The 15,038-nt window shown below is 41.0% G+C and overlaps 1 protein-coding gene across 6 annotated transcripts in view; it reads left to right on the top strand.

The window, feature by feature from the left end:
* The window catches only part of FSTL4 (follistatin like 4), a 467,332-nt gene that overhangs the window by 425,756 nt on the left and 26,538 nt on the right, over positions 1 to 15,038 (top strand). For 4 of the 6 annotated variants that reach the window (XM_074360665.1, XM_074360663.1, XM_074360666.1 and 1 more), the window contains 2 exons: positions 14,310 to 14,471; positions 14,863 to 14,997. The exons of 1 other annotated variant lie outside the window; for it this stretch is intronic. In XM_074360665.1, coding sequence (XP_074216766.1) covers positions 14,310 to 14,471; positions 14,863 to 14,997 — 297 coding nt within the window. The remainder of the gene's footprint in view (positions 1 to 14,309; positions 14,472 to 14,862; positions 14,998 to 15,038) is intronic. One more of the 6 variants, XM_045507820.2, reaches the window with a different exon arrangement.

Here is a 15,038-nt window from a genome sequence, read left to right as displayed (position 1 = left end):
GTCGTGCAGCCCCTTGGGTGTCTAAGACTGGAGCTGAAGGGGGAGGTTTGACTGGAGATAGAAATTGCAGATGCCTCACAGAGTGGATGGTACTTAAAGCCAGTGGACCAGGATAGACCCTGTAGGAATTCAAAACGAGAATGTCCTACGGCCGAGCATGGCAGCACTGAAAGCCGGGCGGGGGCCGGTGAGAAAGAGCAAGGCAGGCGGAGAGGAAACCACAGAGACAGAGGAAATGTGATGTGTGGTAGGAATGTGGCGTCTGGGGCCAGGTGGTGTCTGGGGCCAAGGAGGAGGTGTGATGGGTTGTGCTGAATGCCACAGGCAGGTCAGGGAAGGGGAGGACAGAGAGCTGGCTGTTGCGTCAAGGTCAACATGGGGAGGAGGCGTCACTGTGGCCCGGAGAAGAGCCGTTTCCCTGACATGGTGGGGAAAGTCTGTCCAGAACTGGCTCAAGGGAGGAAGAGGAGTGACAGCCACCAAATAGGACAACGTTTCAGGGTGCTTCCAAGAAGAAAAATGGGACAGAGCCGGGGAGAGAAGTTGGGGTGAAGAGGTTTTGTGAGAGTTCCAAGATGGAAATTAAAAGCATTTTATGGCCTGATAGGAAAGATCAAGTGGAAAGGGGGAGTGGGAGGGAAGTGCAGGAGCGCATCCTCGACGCAGCATGAGGGGATGGAATTGAGGAATGAGGACGGCATGAGACTAAAAATTGAGCATTTCTCTGGAGAAGGGAATAAGAGTGGTCTGGTGGTGACAATGAGGTCCCAGGAGGACCCCTGCCCCACCACCCAGGCCATGGAGTTGAGGGCAGAGAGACCTACATCCAATCAAGAGGCAGCAAAAGGGGTGTCACCAGGTTTCCGTCTGAGCAAGAAGGTGAAAGAACGTTGACAGAAGAGTTTGAGGACAGTGGGCATTTTGCTGGTGGCACAGTGGAAGGTTATGGGGACGAGGGATGCCCCAGAGACTTAGGCTTTTGGGAAGACTGACAGGATCTTGAATCAAGGGCATGAATGCAGGGGTCCTAATGATCCTTGGTTGGAGACGAGGGAACTGAGGAGAGGGGCCACTGGGAGGTGGAGCATGAGGGTGTCAGAGGCCATCTCTGGTCCTGCTGATGGAGGGCTGGAGGTCCAAGAAGGAATGGCCTTAGCTCCCAGGATGACTGGCTTCTGGAGACCTCAAGGCCTGCTGACGGTGCGTCTCACTCAGCATTTATGAGCGGTCTTTTTGCCTCTGCCAGTTGGAGGTCCAGGTGTCTCTGCCCAGTAGTTGGTCCTATATTTTTAAGTGAACGTCTCATTCCACACTGACTTTCAGTCAGGTTTCACTTTGTTCTAGAACAGTGCCACCTAGAACATTAGCCCTGAATTGGTCTGCAAGGGCTTCCAAGTCAGGACTGACTCAGGGTCTCCCCTGGTACCTCGTAGGTAGAAGCAAACCCGCCATCCCCAGCCCAGACCTCTGGAGTCAGACACGGGAGGTGGGGGGTGCTTGGCGTTGTTTGAACAAGCCCCTCCCTGAGAGGTGCAGACACACATTCAAGTTTGAAAACTTCGTGGGTCCACAGATTCCCGTCAAAGGTCAGAGCAGAGGCAAAGGCCAGTGTTCAAGGCTGGTGCTGCCCACTGGCCATCTCACTGAGGGGGCCAGTCCACAAACCTCCAGTTGGGTCTGTCCAGTGAACCAGGAACTCTGTCAATAAAGGGTGTGGCCCCACAGGCACCAGGGAGGTCAGGATTTCCTCTGTGAGGTGGAGAGAGTGGTTCTGGGTGCCCTGTTCTGATGAGCCTTCCCGGATCCCTGTCCCATGTCCCCAGGGCTCCCTTCTGGTAGTTCTATCGCACTTGCCGTTGTTTGATCAGCGTTCCCCGATAGGAAGCTTCACGAGGCCAGGCACTGGGCAGATCTTACTGCTGTGTCTGGAATGCCTGACACTTGGCTGGGGCTCAATAATTGTTGGCTGCACAATAGTGAGTTGACAGAACTTGGTAAAATCAAACAAGACCATTAATGTGCTGGACTCAGAAACGGGAATTCCCTCAGCCCTTCCCCATCCCCCGCCTCTCCCCCTCTCTCTACTTGCTACTATAATATTTGAAATACTTTGAAATATCTGGTATGGAAAAATCACAGTCATCACTCTGCTTTTTCAAAATTTCTTCTGTTCTCGCACATTTTTGCTTCTGGCTAAATTTTAGAATTGTTTCGTCAAGACCCCAACGATTGATGTGAATTAGAATGAGGTTAAATGTTTGGCTTAATTTGGAGTATCTTGTTTCTTAACAACAGCAGGTCTTCCAATCCAAGCTCATCTCTCTCCAATTATTCAAGCCTTTTTTTTTTTTTTTAATGTCTGCAGTGAGATGTTACATTTTCCTTCGTTTCAGTCCACTCTGTTCTGCTTTGTTGCTGCTGGTCTATAAGTAAGCTATCAGTTTTGTTTTGGTGCTGGCCCTGTATGGTACTAACTTACTAAAACTTACTACTTCTGGGTTCATTATGTGGAGCATATCATTTTTTGCCATCTTTTTAATATTTGTTCCTCCCATTTCTTGCCTTCCATTGACAATAGCATCCAGCAGAATGTTGGCATTGCCTCCTTCCCCCTTCCTGCTTTCCCGACTTAATGTTTCACCATTCTGGAAAGAATGGGGCTGTTTCTTCTTTTTATAGGCATATTCTTCATTGTAGGAAGAAAATATTCTGCTGTTCCTATTTTATTGAGGTTTTTTCCTCCCAAGAAATGGATTTTGAATTTATTTCAAAGGCCCTTTCACCGCATCGAGCAAGAGAATCAATTGGTTTCTCTTTTTTGACTGGCTTTGACTTGGGTATGATTAATTACAGCTTTCCCAATAGTTCATCGCTGTAACATAGTATACTTGGTAGTATGTTCTTTTACTACCATGCTGGGTTTAATTTGCTAATATTAGAATTTTGATATCTCTCGTGAGTGAGTTAGGTCATGCTCATCAATTTGGTGCTGTCTTTGGCAGGTTTTGGTGTCAAGGTTTTACTGGCTTCACGATAAAATTTGGAACATCTTCTATTGTACTAGGAATTATCCATTCCTTAAATGTACAAAAGAACTTCCCTATAAAACTAATCTGGGTGCTTTGGGGGTTGGTAGTTCTTTGTTTAAGAGCTTTATTGAGGTATAATTGATAAACTACACATCTGTAAAGTACACAGTATGATGAGCTTAGACATACGCATATACCCATGACACCATCACCACAATCACCCATAACCGTCACCTCTACGAGTTTCCTCGTGTCCCTTTGTTTTTCTTGTTTATTTTTGCAGTCAGAACACTTAACCTGCAATCTGCCTTCTTAATAGACGTTTAAGTGCACAACATAATATTACTGATTAAAGGCTCTGTGTTGTACCGCAGGCCTCAGAGTTTACTCATCCTGCATAACTGAAGAGTAGTATATTAAAGTGTTGTAAATATTCTCTTCTTAATTCCATGTCCATCCTTTAACGTTTCCTTTTAAGTGATTCATTTCATTGAGATTTTCTTATAATTGAACATGATAATCTCATATTTTTTCATCTCCTCTGTGGTCTCTATTTTTTTCACTGACCAAACTCACCATAATTTTGGCTATTTTATTCATATTTATGAATAACCAGGTCTTAGATGTATCAATTCCACTCTATTTTTGTATATTTTTTAATTGAAGTATAGTCAGTTTACAATGTTGTGTCAGTATCTGGTGTAGAGCACAGTGCCTCTGTCATACATATGCATACATACATTCGTATTCATATTCTTTTCACCATAAGTTACTACAAGATATGGAATATAGTTCCTTGTGCTATACAGTATTGCTTATTTTATATATATTAAATATCTGCAAATCTTGAACAACCAATTTATCCCTTCCTACCCCCTTGCCTCCCTGGTAACCATATATTTGTTTTCTAAGTCTATTGAGTCTCTTTCTGTTTGTAAATAAGTTTGTATGTCCTTTTTTTAGATCCTACATATAAGTGATATCATATGGTATTTTTCTTTTTCTTTCTGGCCTACTTCACTTAGAATGACAATCTCCAAGTCCATCCATGTTGCTGCAAATGGCATTATTTTTCTTTTTTATGGCTGAGTAGTATTCCATTATATAAATACACTGCAACTTCTTTATCTAGTCGTCTGTCAGAGGACAATTTAGGTTATTTCCATGTCTTGGCTATTATAAATAGTGCTGCTGGAAATGTTGGAGTGCATGTATCTTTTTGAATTGATTCCCTCAGAAGTGGGATTGTTGGCACATAAGGTAAGTCTATTTTTAGTTTTTTGAGAACTCTCCATACTGTTTTCCATAATGGCTGCACCAAACTACATTCCCACCAGCAGTGTAGGAGTGTTCCCATTTCTCCATACCCTCTCCAGCATTTATCATTCATGGACTTTTGAATGATGGACATTCTGACTGGTGTGAGGTGATACCTCATGATAGTTTTGATTGCTTTTCTCTGATAATTAGCAATATTGAGCATTTTTTCATGTGCCTATTGGCCATTTGTATGTCTTCATTAGAGAATTGCTTGTTTAGGTCTTCTGCTCATTTTTGGATTGGGTTGTTTGTTTTTTTACTATTAAGTTGTATGAGCTGTCTATATATTCTGGAAAGTAAGCCTTCATCAGTCGCACCATTTGCAGATATTTTTCCCAATCCGTAGGTTGTCATTTTGTTTTGCTTGTGGTTTCCTTTGCTGTGCAAAAGTTTGTAAGTTTAATTAGGTCCCATTTGTTTATTTTTGCTTTTATTTCTATTGCCTGGGTAGGCTGCCCTCGGAGAACGCTGCTGAGATTTATGTCAGAGAATGTTTTGTCTATGTTCTCTTCTAGGAGATTTATCATGTCTTGCCTTATATTTAAGTCTTTAAGCCATTTTGAGTTTATTTTTGTGTATGGAGTGAGGGAGTGTTCTAAATTCATTGATTTACATGCAGCTATCCAGTTTTCTCAACACTGTTTGCTGAAGAGATTATCTTTTCGCCATTGTCTATTCTTGCCTCCTTTGTTGAAGATTAATTGATCATACGTCTGTGGGTTTATTTCTGGGCTCTATTTTATCCCATTGATCCATATGTCTGTTTTTGTACCAAGACTATGCTGTTTTGATTACTGTAGCTCTGTAGTATTGCCTGAAGTCTGGGAGGGTTATTCCTCTAGCTTCATTCTTTTTCTTCACTATTGCTTTGGCAATTCTGGGTCTTTTGTGATTCCATATAAATTTTACGATTGTTTGTTCTAGTTCTGTGAAGAATATCCTAGGTAATTTGATAGAGATCGCATTAAATCTGTAGATTGCCTTGGGTAGTATGGCCATTTTAATGACATTGATTCTTCCAGTCCAAGAGTATGGGATATCTTTCCATTTCTTTAAGTCATCATTAATTTCCAAAATCAGTGTTTGGTAGTTCTCCAGGTATAAGTCTTTCACCTCCTTGGTAAGATTTATTCCTGACTGTTCTATTGTTTTGGATGAGATTTTTTAAAGAGGTGGTTTCTTTATTTTCTTTTCCTGCTAATTCATACTTAGTGTAAAGAAATGCAACTGCTTTTTGCATGTTAATCTTATATCCTGCTACCTTGCTGAATTCTTTTATCAGCTGTAGTAGTTTTTTTTAAACTTTTTTTATTCGGTTATAGTCATTCTACAATGTTGTGTCAAATTTCAGTGTAGAGCACAATTTTTCAGCAATACATGAACATACATACATTCATTGTCACATTCTCTTTCGCTGTGAGCCACCACAAGATCCTGTATATATTTCCCTGTGCTACACAGTACAATCTTGTTTATCTATTCTACATTTTGAAATCCCAGTCTGTCCCTTCCCCCCAACCCCCTGGCAACCACAAGTTTGTATTCGATGTCTATGAGTCTCTGTTTTGTTTTTTGTTTTTTTTTAGATTCCACACATGAGCGATCTCATATGATATTTTTCTTTCTCTTTCTGGCTTATTTCACTTAGAATGAAACTCTCCAGTAACATACATGTTGCTGCAAATGGCGTTATGTTGTTGGGTTTTATGGCTGAATAGTATTCCATTGTATAAATATACCACATCTTCTTAATCCAGTCATCTGATGATGGACATTCAGGCTGTTTCCATGTCTTGACTATTGTAAATAGGGCTGCTATGAACATTGGGGTGCAGGTGTCATTTTGAAGTAGGGTTCCTTCTGGATATATGCCCAGGAGTGGGATTCCTGGGTCATATGGTAAGTCTGTTCCTAGTCTTTTGAAGAATCTCCATACTGTTCTCCACAGTGGCTGCACCAAACTGCATTCCCACCAGCAGTGTAGGAGGGTTCCCTTTTCTCCACAGCCTCTCCAACATTTGTCGTTTGTGGACTTTTGAATGATGGCCATTCTGACTGGTGTGAGGTGATACCTCATTGTAGTTTTGATTTACATTTCTCTGATAATTAGTGATATTGAGCATTTTTTCATGTGTCTATTGATCATTTGTATTTCTTCCTTGGAGAATTGCTTGTTTAGGTCTTTTGCCCATTTTTGGATTGGGTTGTTTGGTTGTTTCTTACTAAGTCATATGAGCTGCTTATATATTCTGGAGATCAAGCCTTTGTCGATTTCATTTGCCAAAATTTTCTTCCATTCCGTGGGTTGTCGTTCTGTTTTATTTATGGTTTCCTTTGCTGTGCGGAAGCTTGTAAGTTTAATTAGGTCCCATTTGTTTATTCTTGCTTTTATTTCTATTGCTTGGGTAGACTGCCCTAGGAGAACATTTTTGAGATGTATATGAGATAATGTTTTGCCTATGTTTTCTTCTAGGAGGTTTATTGTATCTTGTCTTATGGTTAAGTATTTGATCCATTTGAGTTTATTTTTGTGTATGGTGTAAGGGAGTGTTCTAGATTCATTGATTTACGTGCTGCTGTCCAGTTTTCCCAACACCATTTGCTGAAGAGACTGTGTTTTCTCCATTGTATGTTCTTGCCTCCTTTGTCGAAGATTAGTTGACCAAAAGTTTGTGGGATCATTTCTGGGCTCTCTGTTCTGTTCCATTGGTCCATATGTCTGTTTTTGTACCAATACTATGGTGTCTTAATTACTGTAGCTCTGTAGAATTGTCTGAAGTCTGGGAGAGTTATTCCTCCAGCCTCTTTCTTTTTCTTCAGTAATGCTTTGGCAATTCTACATCTTTTGTGGTTCCATATAAATTTTATTATGATTTGTTCTAGTTCTGTGAAGTATGTCCTGGGTAATTTGACATAGATTGCATTAAATCTGTAGACTGCCTTGGGCAGTATGACCATTTTAACAATATTGATTCTTCTAATCCGGGAGTATGGATTATCTTTCCATTTTTTTAAGTCTTCTTTAATTTCCTTCATCAGTGTTTTATAGTTTTCTGTGTATAAGTCTTTCACCTCCTTGGTTAGATTTACTCCTAGGTATTAGATTACTTTGGGTGCTATTGTAAAGGGGATTGTTTCTTTACTTTCTTTTTCTGTTGAGTCATCGTTAGTGTAAAGAAATGCAACTGATTTTTGAGTGTTAATCTTGTAACCTGCTACCTTGTTGAATTCTTCGATTAGTTCTAGTAGTTTTTGTGTGGACCTTTTAGGGTTTTCTATATATAGTATTATGTCATCTGCATATAGTGACACTTTAACCTCTTCTTTTCCAATTTGGATCCCTTTTATTTCTCTCTCTTGCCTGATTGCTGTGGCTAGGACTTCCAAGACTATGCTGAATAGCAGTGGTGATAGTGGGCAGCCTTGTCTTGTCGCAGATTTTAGTGGGAAGCTTTTGAGTTTTTCACCGTTGAGTACTATGCTGGCTGTAGGCTTGTCATATATAGCTTTTATTATGTTGAGATATGTTCCCTCTATACACACTTTGGTGAGAGTTTTTATCATAAATGGGTGTTGAATTTTATAAAAAGTTTTTTCTGCATCTATTGAGATGATCATGTGGTTTTTGTCCTTTGTCTTGTTGATGTGATGTATTACATTGATTGATTTGCGTATGTTGAACCATCCTTGTATCCCTGGGATGAACCCCACTTGATCATGATGTATAATCTTTTTTATGTGCTGTTGGATTCTATTTGCTAATATTTTCTTGAGGATTTTTGAATCTATGTTCATCAGTGATATTGGTCTGTAATTCTCTTTTTTGGTGATGTCTTTGCCTGGTTTTGGTATCAGGGTGATGTTGGCTTCATAGAATGAGTTTGGGAGTATTCCCTCTTTTTCAGTCTTCTGGAAGAGTTTGAGAAGGACTGGTATGAGTTCTTCCTTGTATGTTTGGTAGAATTCCCCGGTGAAGCCATCCGGTCCTGGACTTTTATTTGTAAGGAGGTTTTTTATTGCTAATTCGATTTCATTTCTAGTGATCGGTTTGTTCAAGTGGTCAGTTTCTTCTTGATTCAGCCTTGGTGGACTGTATGATTCCAGAAACTTGTCCATCTCCTCTAGGTTATCCATTCTGGTTCCATATAGTTTTTCATAATATTCTCGTATGATATTCTGTATTTCTATGTTATTTGTTGTAATTTCTCCATTTTCCTTTCTTATTTTGCTTATTTGTGCTTTTTCCTTCTTTGTGAGTTTGGCCAGAGGTTTGTCAACTTTATTTACTCTTTCAAAAAACCAGCTTTTGGTTTGATTGATTTTTTTCTACTGTTTTCTTAATCTCTATTTTATTTATTTCCTCCCTGATCTTTATTATTTCCTTCCTTCTGCTGACTTTTGGGTGTTTTTGCTCTTCTTTTTCTAGTTCTTTTAGGTGGTGGGTTAGATTATTTGAGATTGTTCTTTTTTGAGGAAGGCCTGTATCGCTATAAACTTCCCTTTTAGCACTGCCTTTGCTGTGTCTCATGAATTTTGTGCGGTTGTGCTTTCATTTTCATTTGTCTCAAGGTATTTTTTAATTTCAGCTTTGATTTCCTCATTGACCCATTGGTTTTTTAATAACATATTGTTTAATCTCCATGCTTTCCTTTTTTTCTCCTTTGTTTCTCTGTAGTTGATTTCTAGTTTCATGGCACTGTGGTCAGTAAAGATGCTTGAGATAATTTCTATCTTCTTAAAATTGTTGAGGCTTCTTTTGTGCCCAAGTACATGATCAATCCTAGAAAATATTCCATGTGCACTTGAAAAGAATGTATAGCCTATTTGGGGGGGGGGTGTAATGCTCTGAAAATATCCACCAAATCTAATTTTTCTATTGTATCATTTAATTTCTCTGTTGCCTTATTTATTTTCTGTCTAGAAGATCTGTCTAGTGATGTTAATGCGGTGTTAAAAATCTCCGACAATGATTGTATTCCCATCAATTTCACCCTTTATCTCTGTTAGTAGTTGTTTTATGTACTTAGGTGCTCCTATGTTGGGTGCATATATGTTAATGATTGTAATATCGTCATCTTGTTTTACTCCTTTAATCATTATAAAATGTCCTTCTTTATCTTTCTTTATGGCCCTTGTTTTAAAGTCTATTTTGTCTGAAATCAGTACTGCTACACCTGCTTTTTTGGCTTTTCTATTTGCATGGAATATCCTTTTCCATCCTTTCACTCTCAATCTATATGTGTCCTTCTCCCTAAAGTGGGTCTCTTGTATTGTAATAGTTTTTATGTGGAGCTTTTAGGGTTTTCTATATACAGTATCATGTCATCTGTATATAGTGACAATTTTACCACTTCTCTTCTGATTTGGACCCCTTTTATTTCTTTTTCTTGCCAGACTGCTGTGGCTAGGACTTCTATGTTGAATAGAAGTATTGAGAGTAGGCATCCTTGTCTTGTTGCAGATTTTAGTGGGAAGGCTTTCAGTTTTTCACCATTGAGTACTATGCTGGCTGTAGGTTTGTCATAAATAGCTTTCATTAAGTTGAGATACATTCCCTTTATACCCACTTTGTGAGAGTTTTTATCGTAAATGGGTGTTGAATTTTATCAAGTGCTTTTTCTACATCTATTGAGATGGTTGTGTGGTTACTGTCCTTTTCTTTTGTGGATGTGGTGTATCACACTGATGGATTTGCATATGTTGAACAATCCTTGTGTCCCTGGGATAAATCCAACTTGATCATGGTGTATGATCTTTTTTATGTGTTGTTGGATTCTGTTTGCTAAAATTTTGTTGAGGATTTTTGCATCTGTGTTCATCAAGTGACACTGACCTGTAATTTTCTTTTTTGGTAGTGTCTTTGTCTGGTTTTGGTATCAGGGTGATGGTGGCTTCATAGAATGAGTTTAGGAGTACTCCCTCCTTTTCAATCTTTTGGAAGAGTTTCAGAAGGACCAGTATGAATTCTTCTTTGTATGTTTGGTAGAATTCCCCAGTGAAGCCACCTGGTCCTGGACTTCTGTTTTCAAGGAGGTTTTTTATTGCTAATTCTATTTCATTTCTAGTGATCAGTCTGTTCAAGTCATCTGTTTCTTATTGTGTTTTGGTGGACTGTATGTTTCCAGAAACTTGTCCATTTCTTCTAGGTTGTCCATTGTGTTTCCATATAGTTGTTCCTAGTATTCTCTTATGGTTTTTTTGTATTTCTGTGGTATTGGTTGTAATTTCTCCATTTTCCTTTCTTATTTGTTTATTTGTGTTCTCTTTTCTTCTTGGTGAGCTTGGGCAGAGGTTTGTCAACTGTGTTTTACTCTTTCAAATAATCAGCTCTTGGTTTGATTGTTTTTTTCTTTTTTTGTGGTTTGTTTACTTTTTTACTGAAGTATAGTCAGCTACAATGTGTCGATTTCTGGTGTACAGCACAATTTCCCAGGCATGCATATACATACATATAGTTGTTTTCATATTTTTCATTAAAGGTTATTACAAGATATTAAACATAGTTCCCTGTGCTATACAGAAGAAACTTTTTAAAAATATTTTTTTATATATAGTGGCTAACATTTGTAAATCTCAAACTCCCAAATTTATCTCTTCCCATCCCCTTTCCCTAGTAACCATAAGATTATTTACGACATCTGTGAGTATGTTTCTGTTTTATAAGGATGAGTTCGTAGTGTTTTTCCTTTATTTATTTATTTTTTTAAGGTTTCACATATAAGTGATACCATATGGTATTTTGTTTCTCTTTCTGGATTACTTTATGTAGTATGAAGATCTCCTGGTCCAGCCATGTTGCTGCAAATGGCATTATTTTATTCTTTTTTATGGCCAAGTAGTATTTCATTGTATGTATATGTATGTGTGTGTGCGTGGATAAAGTATTCTTGGTTGTAAGTTTGTCTCTTTCATCACTTTAAATATATCATCACTTTAAATGCCCTCTTCTGGCCTGTAGAATTTCTGCTAAAAAATCAGCTGATGACCTTATGGGAGCTCCCTTGTATGTTATTTGTTGCTTTGCTCTTGCTGTTTTAATATTTTCTCCTTATCTTTAATTTTTGTCTGTTTGATTACTATGTGCCTCAGTGTTTTCCTCTTTGGGTTGATCTTGTGTGGAACTCTCTGAACTTTCTAGACTTGGGTAACTGTTTCCTTTCCCAAGTTATGGAATTTTTCAGTGATTATCTCCCCCAAAATTTTCTCAGATCCTTTCCCTCTGTCTTCTCTTTCTGGGACCCCTATAATGCAAATACTAGTGCACTTCATGTTGTCCCAGAGTTCTCTTACACTATCCTCATTTCTTTTTATTCTTTCTTCTTTTTTCTGTTCTGCAGTAGTGATTTCCACTAATCTGTCTTCTAACTTATTGATCTGTTCTTCTGCTTCATTTACTCTATTCTTGGTTCCTTCTAGTGTGTTACTCATTTCAATGATTTTATTCTTCAGCTCTGTTTGGGTATTCTTTATATTTTACAACTCTTTACTAAAAAAAAAAAAACTCACTCTGTGCATCTGTTCTTCTCTTGAGTTCTCTGAACTTCTTTGCCATCATTACTCTAAGCTCTTTCTCAGATAGATTGCCACCTCCTCATCAGTTATTTCTTCTTCTGGGATTTTATCTTGTGCCATGGCCTGGGAGATATTCCTCTGCTACCTCATATTGTATAGATTTCTATTTGTATTTTTAGGTAGGATAGTTACATGTCTCAACCTTGGAGAAGTGGCCCTCTGTGGGAGACGTCCTATGTGTCCCAGCAGTACACTTATCTCTTGTCACCCAAGGGCCAGGGTCTGGCTGGTCCCAGTGAGAGTCTGGCCTACATTTGTGGATTCCTTCCACAGGCTTTGGGATTGTTTTTCCTTACTTCTGGTATCTGCTCCTGGTGTATGAGGCTGGACTACAGGCTTATGGAGGTTTCCTGGCAGGAGAAAACAGTGCCTGTGCACCACTAGGTGGAGCTTGATCCTGGTCCTCTGATGGGTAAGGCCTTGTCTAGGGGCACATCTAGACGTATTTGTGGCTCAGGAAGTCTGCTGGTGGTGGGACTGCGTTCCCACCCAGTATGTTGTTTGGCCTGAGGCTTCCCAGCACTTTGGCTTACAGGCTGTTGGGTGGGGCTAGGTCTTGGTGCTAATGATCCAAGCAAGATATCAGCCTCAAGGAACACTGATCGAATGTCTGAATGTTCACCACCAGCTTTTATGTACCCAGGGGGAGCCACAGCTGCCCCCTAACTCCCCAGGAGACCTTCCCAAAGCAGCAAAGCAGGTCTGGCCCAGGTTCCTATGAAATCACTGCCTCTGCCCTTGGACCCAGTGTGTACGAGATTCTGTGTATGCTTCCCAAGAGAGTGAAGTCTCTATTTCCCCCAGTCCTGTGGGGCTCCTAGAGTTCAGCCTTGCTGACCTTCAAAATCAGATGATCTGAGGTCTCCTCCTCCCAATGGCAGAACCCTGGGCTGGGGAGCCTGACATGGGGCTCAGAACTCTCACTCCTGTGGGAGGGCCTCTGCGACTTAATTGTTCTTTAGGTTACAGGTTGCCCACTTGAGGGGTATGGGGCCCGAATATATTGTGAGTACGCCCCTGCTACCATCCTGCTGTGGTTCCCTCTTTATGTTTCCAGTTGAAGATGTTTTTTGCTAAGTTCTAGTCTTTTTTTTCGCTGGTTGTTTAGCAGTCAGTCACGATTTTGTTGTAGTCCTGTGGAGAGGCGAGCTTGTGGTCCTACTACTCAGCTGTCTTGACCAGAAATCCCTCCTAACGGGTTTGACAAGAGCTGCAGAGTCTGATTCTCTCAATGAGGTGATGGAATTTTCCTTTTGTCTTCAGCCCACCCAAGCACAGATACATAGAAATCTTACTCAGATTCCAGGATCAACGTTAGCACTTCCTTCTACATACACATCAGTTTGTTCTAGTTCTGGTCCCAAGAGTTACCGTCTCTCTCCTAATGTACTGGGTTGCTTTTTTTTTTTATTGGACAATAACAGCATCCAGATAACTCTGGGAAAATGTAGTTCCTGCTTCAGGAAGAATCCATCTCCCACCTTTCCAAAGGTGTATGATGTTTTTGTTTAGTTTAATGTGCGGGTGGGTGCCTTTACGTAAGCTGTCGCTAACCCTTTTTTGGAAGTATGTAGAGTAAAATGCATGAACAAGTAAGAGTCTTCAATTCCACTGAAAGTGATACTGTTTTTAATTTCCTGGGCCCAGATCTGGGGGTAGGAGGGAAGATTCTTCAGACATTCCTCACTCCTTCCACGTCCCTGCCCACAGACAGCCCACATAAGAAAGGCCAGAGCTCCGCGGAGGGTGCTGATGCGTGGCCCACTGTGCTCATCTGATGAGTGGGCCGGGTCACATCCCAGCCCCGAACCTGACTGCCAGGGCCCCCAGCTGAGTCAAGAGCCAAGGAGGCCCACCTGCCTTCACCCATGTTCCAGGGGGTGAGAAGTGGAGAAATAAACATGACCCCCGGAAGATCAGCGGGCTTCCCCAGAGCAGTGATGGAATTAGTAGCCCTGCCAGTCAGTACCCATAAGTGCCTTGTGAAGCACTTCCTGCAAGAAATTAAGCCCCTGTCCCGTGGCTTTCTGATAACAGAAATAATATATCTGAATTTTATGCATTTAGAAATAAATTTCAGCGGTTATTGCTCTTTACGTGTAGCAGCTGAACAGCCTTAAATATTTGGATGTCTTTCTGATCATATTTAGAATAATGATGAAAGCCATGAATTACAGGGCACAAAGCCTGATGTGTTTATTGCCTGCCATCCATTTTATAGCCCTTCCTTTCAGGGCGTGAGTTGCTGCAGGATGACTGCAAGCTGGTTACAAAGAGAACTCCAGAGTTGCCTCTCGGTTCAGCCCTCTGGGCAGGGTCTCAGGGTTGGACCAATGGGCTGGAGGCAGGTAAAGGCCTCTCCTTACCAGCACTGACTGTCACCCACAGTGCCACCAGTCATCCGCGTCTATCCAGAGACCCAAGCACAGGAGCCTGGGGTGGCGGCCAGCCTGAGATGTCACGCAGAGGGCATTCCTATGCCCAGAATCTCTTGGCTGAAAAATGGCATGGATGTCTCAACCCAGATGTCAAAACAGCTCTCCCTTTTAGGTAAGAGCCCCGCTTGCTGTCTCTGTGCTGCTATTCGCATCAAGTTGCATGTGAGACTCTCCTCAGAAATGGAACTGAAAGGAGTGATTTGTTTCTACATCAGATATTTGAGGAGCAAAGGTCTCCCCCACTTTTCCTGCTCTCTGGACTCACACAGATCTTACAGGCTTTCTGAGCACAATGATGAGACCGGTCAGTTCGGTCCCAGGTCACCTGCAATTCCTTTCAGCTGTTCCAGCCCTTCCTGGACATATATTAGGGTTACTGGCTGCCCTCAGCCATGCCGAAGGGCTGTATTGTTAACCTCAACACTCTCAATAGAGAGGAGAGAGGAGGAAGCGGGTGGAGGTCCCAGCTGAGCAAGCCACCCTGAGCACTGTCCCTTCTACAGCCAACGGGAGCGAACTCCACATTGGCAGTGTTCGGTATGAAGACACAGGGGCGTACACCTGCATCGCCAAAAATGAAGTGGGCGTGGATGAAGATATTTCCTCACTCTTCATTGAAGACTCAGCTAGAAAGACCCGTGAGTCCACTCTTGCCTTTGAGCTCCTCACTGAGCTGGTT

Source organism: Camelus bactrianus, chromosome 3 (assembly GCF_048773025.1).
Source record: "Camelus bactrianus isolate YW-2024 breed Bactrian camel chromosome 3, ASM4877302v1, whole genome shotgun sequence".
NCBI classification, from domain to species: domain Eukaryota; kingdom Metazoa; phylum Chordata; class Mammalia; order Artiodactyla; family Camelidae; genus Camelus; species Camelus bactrianus.
This window is presented reverse-complemented; position numbering and strand designations above follow the sequence as displayed.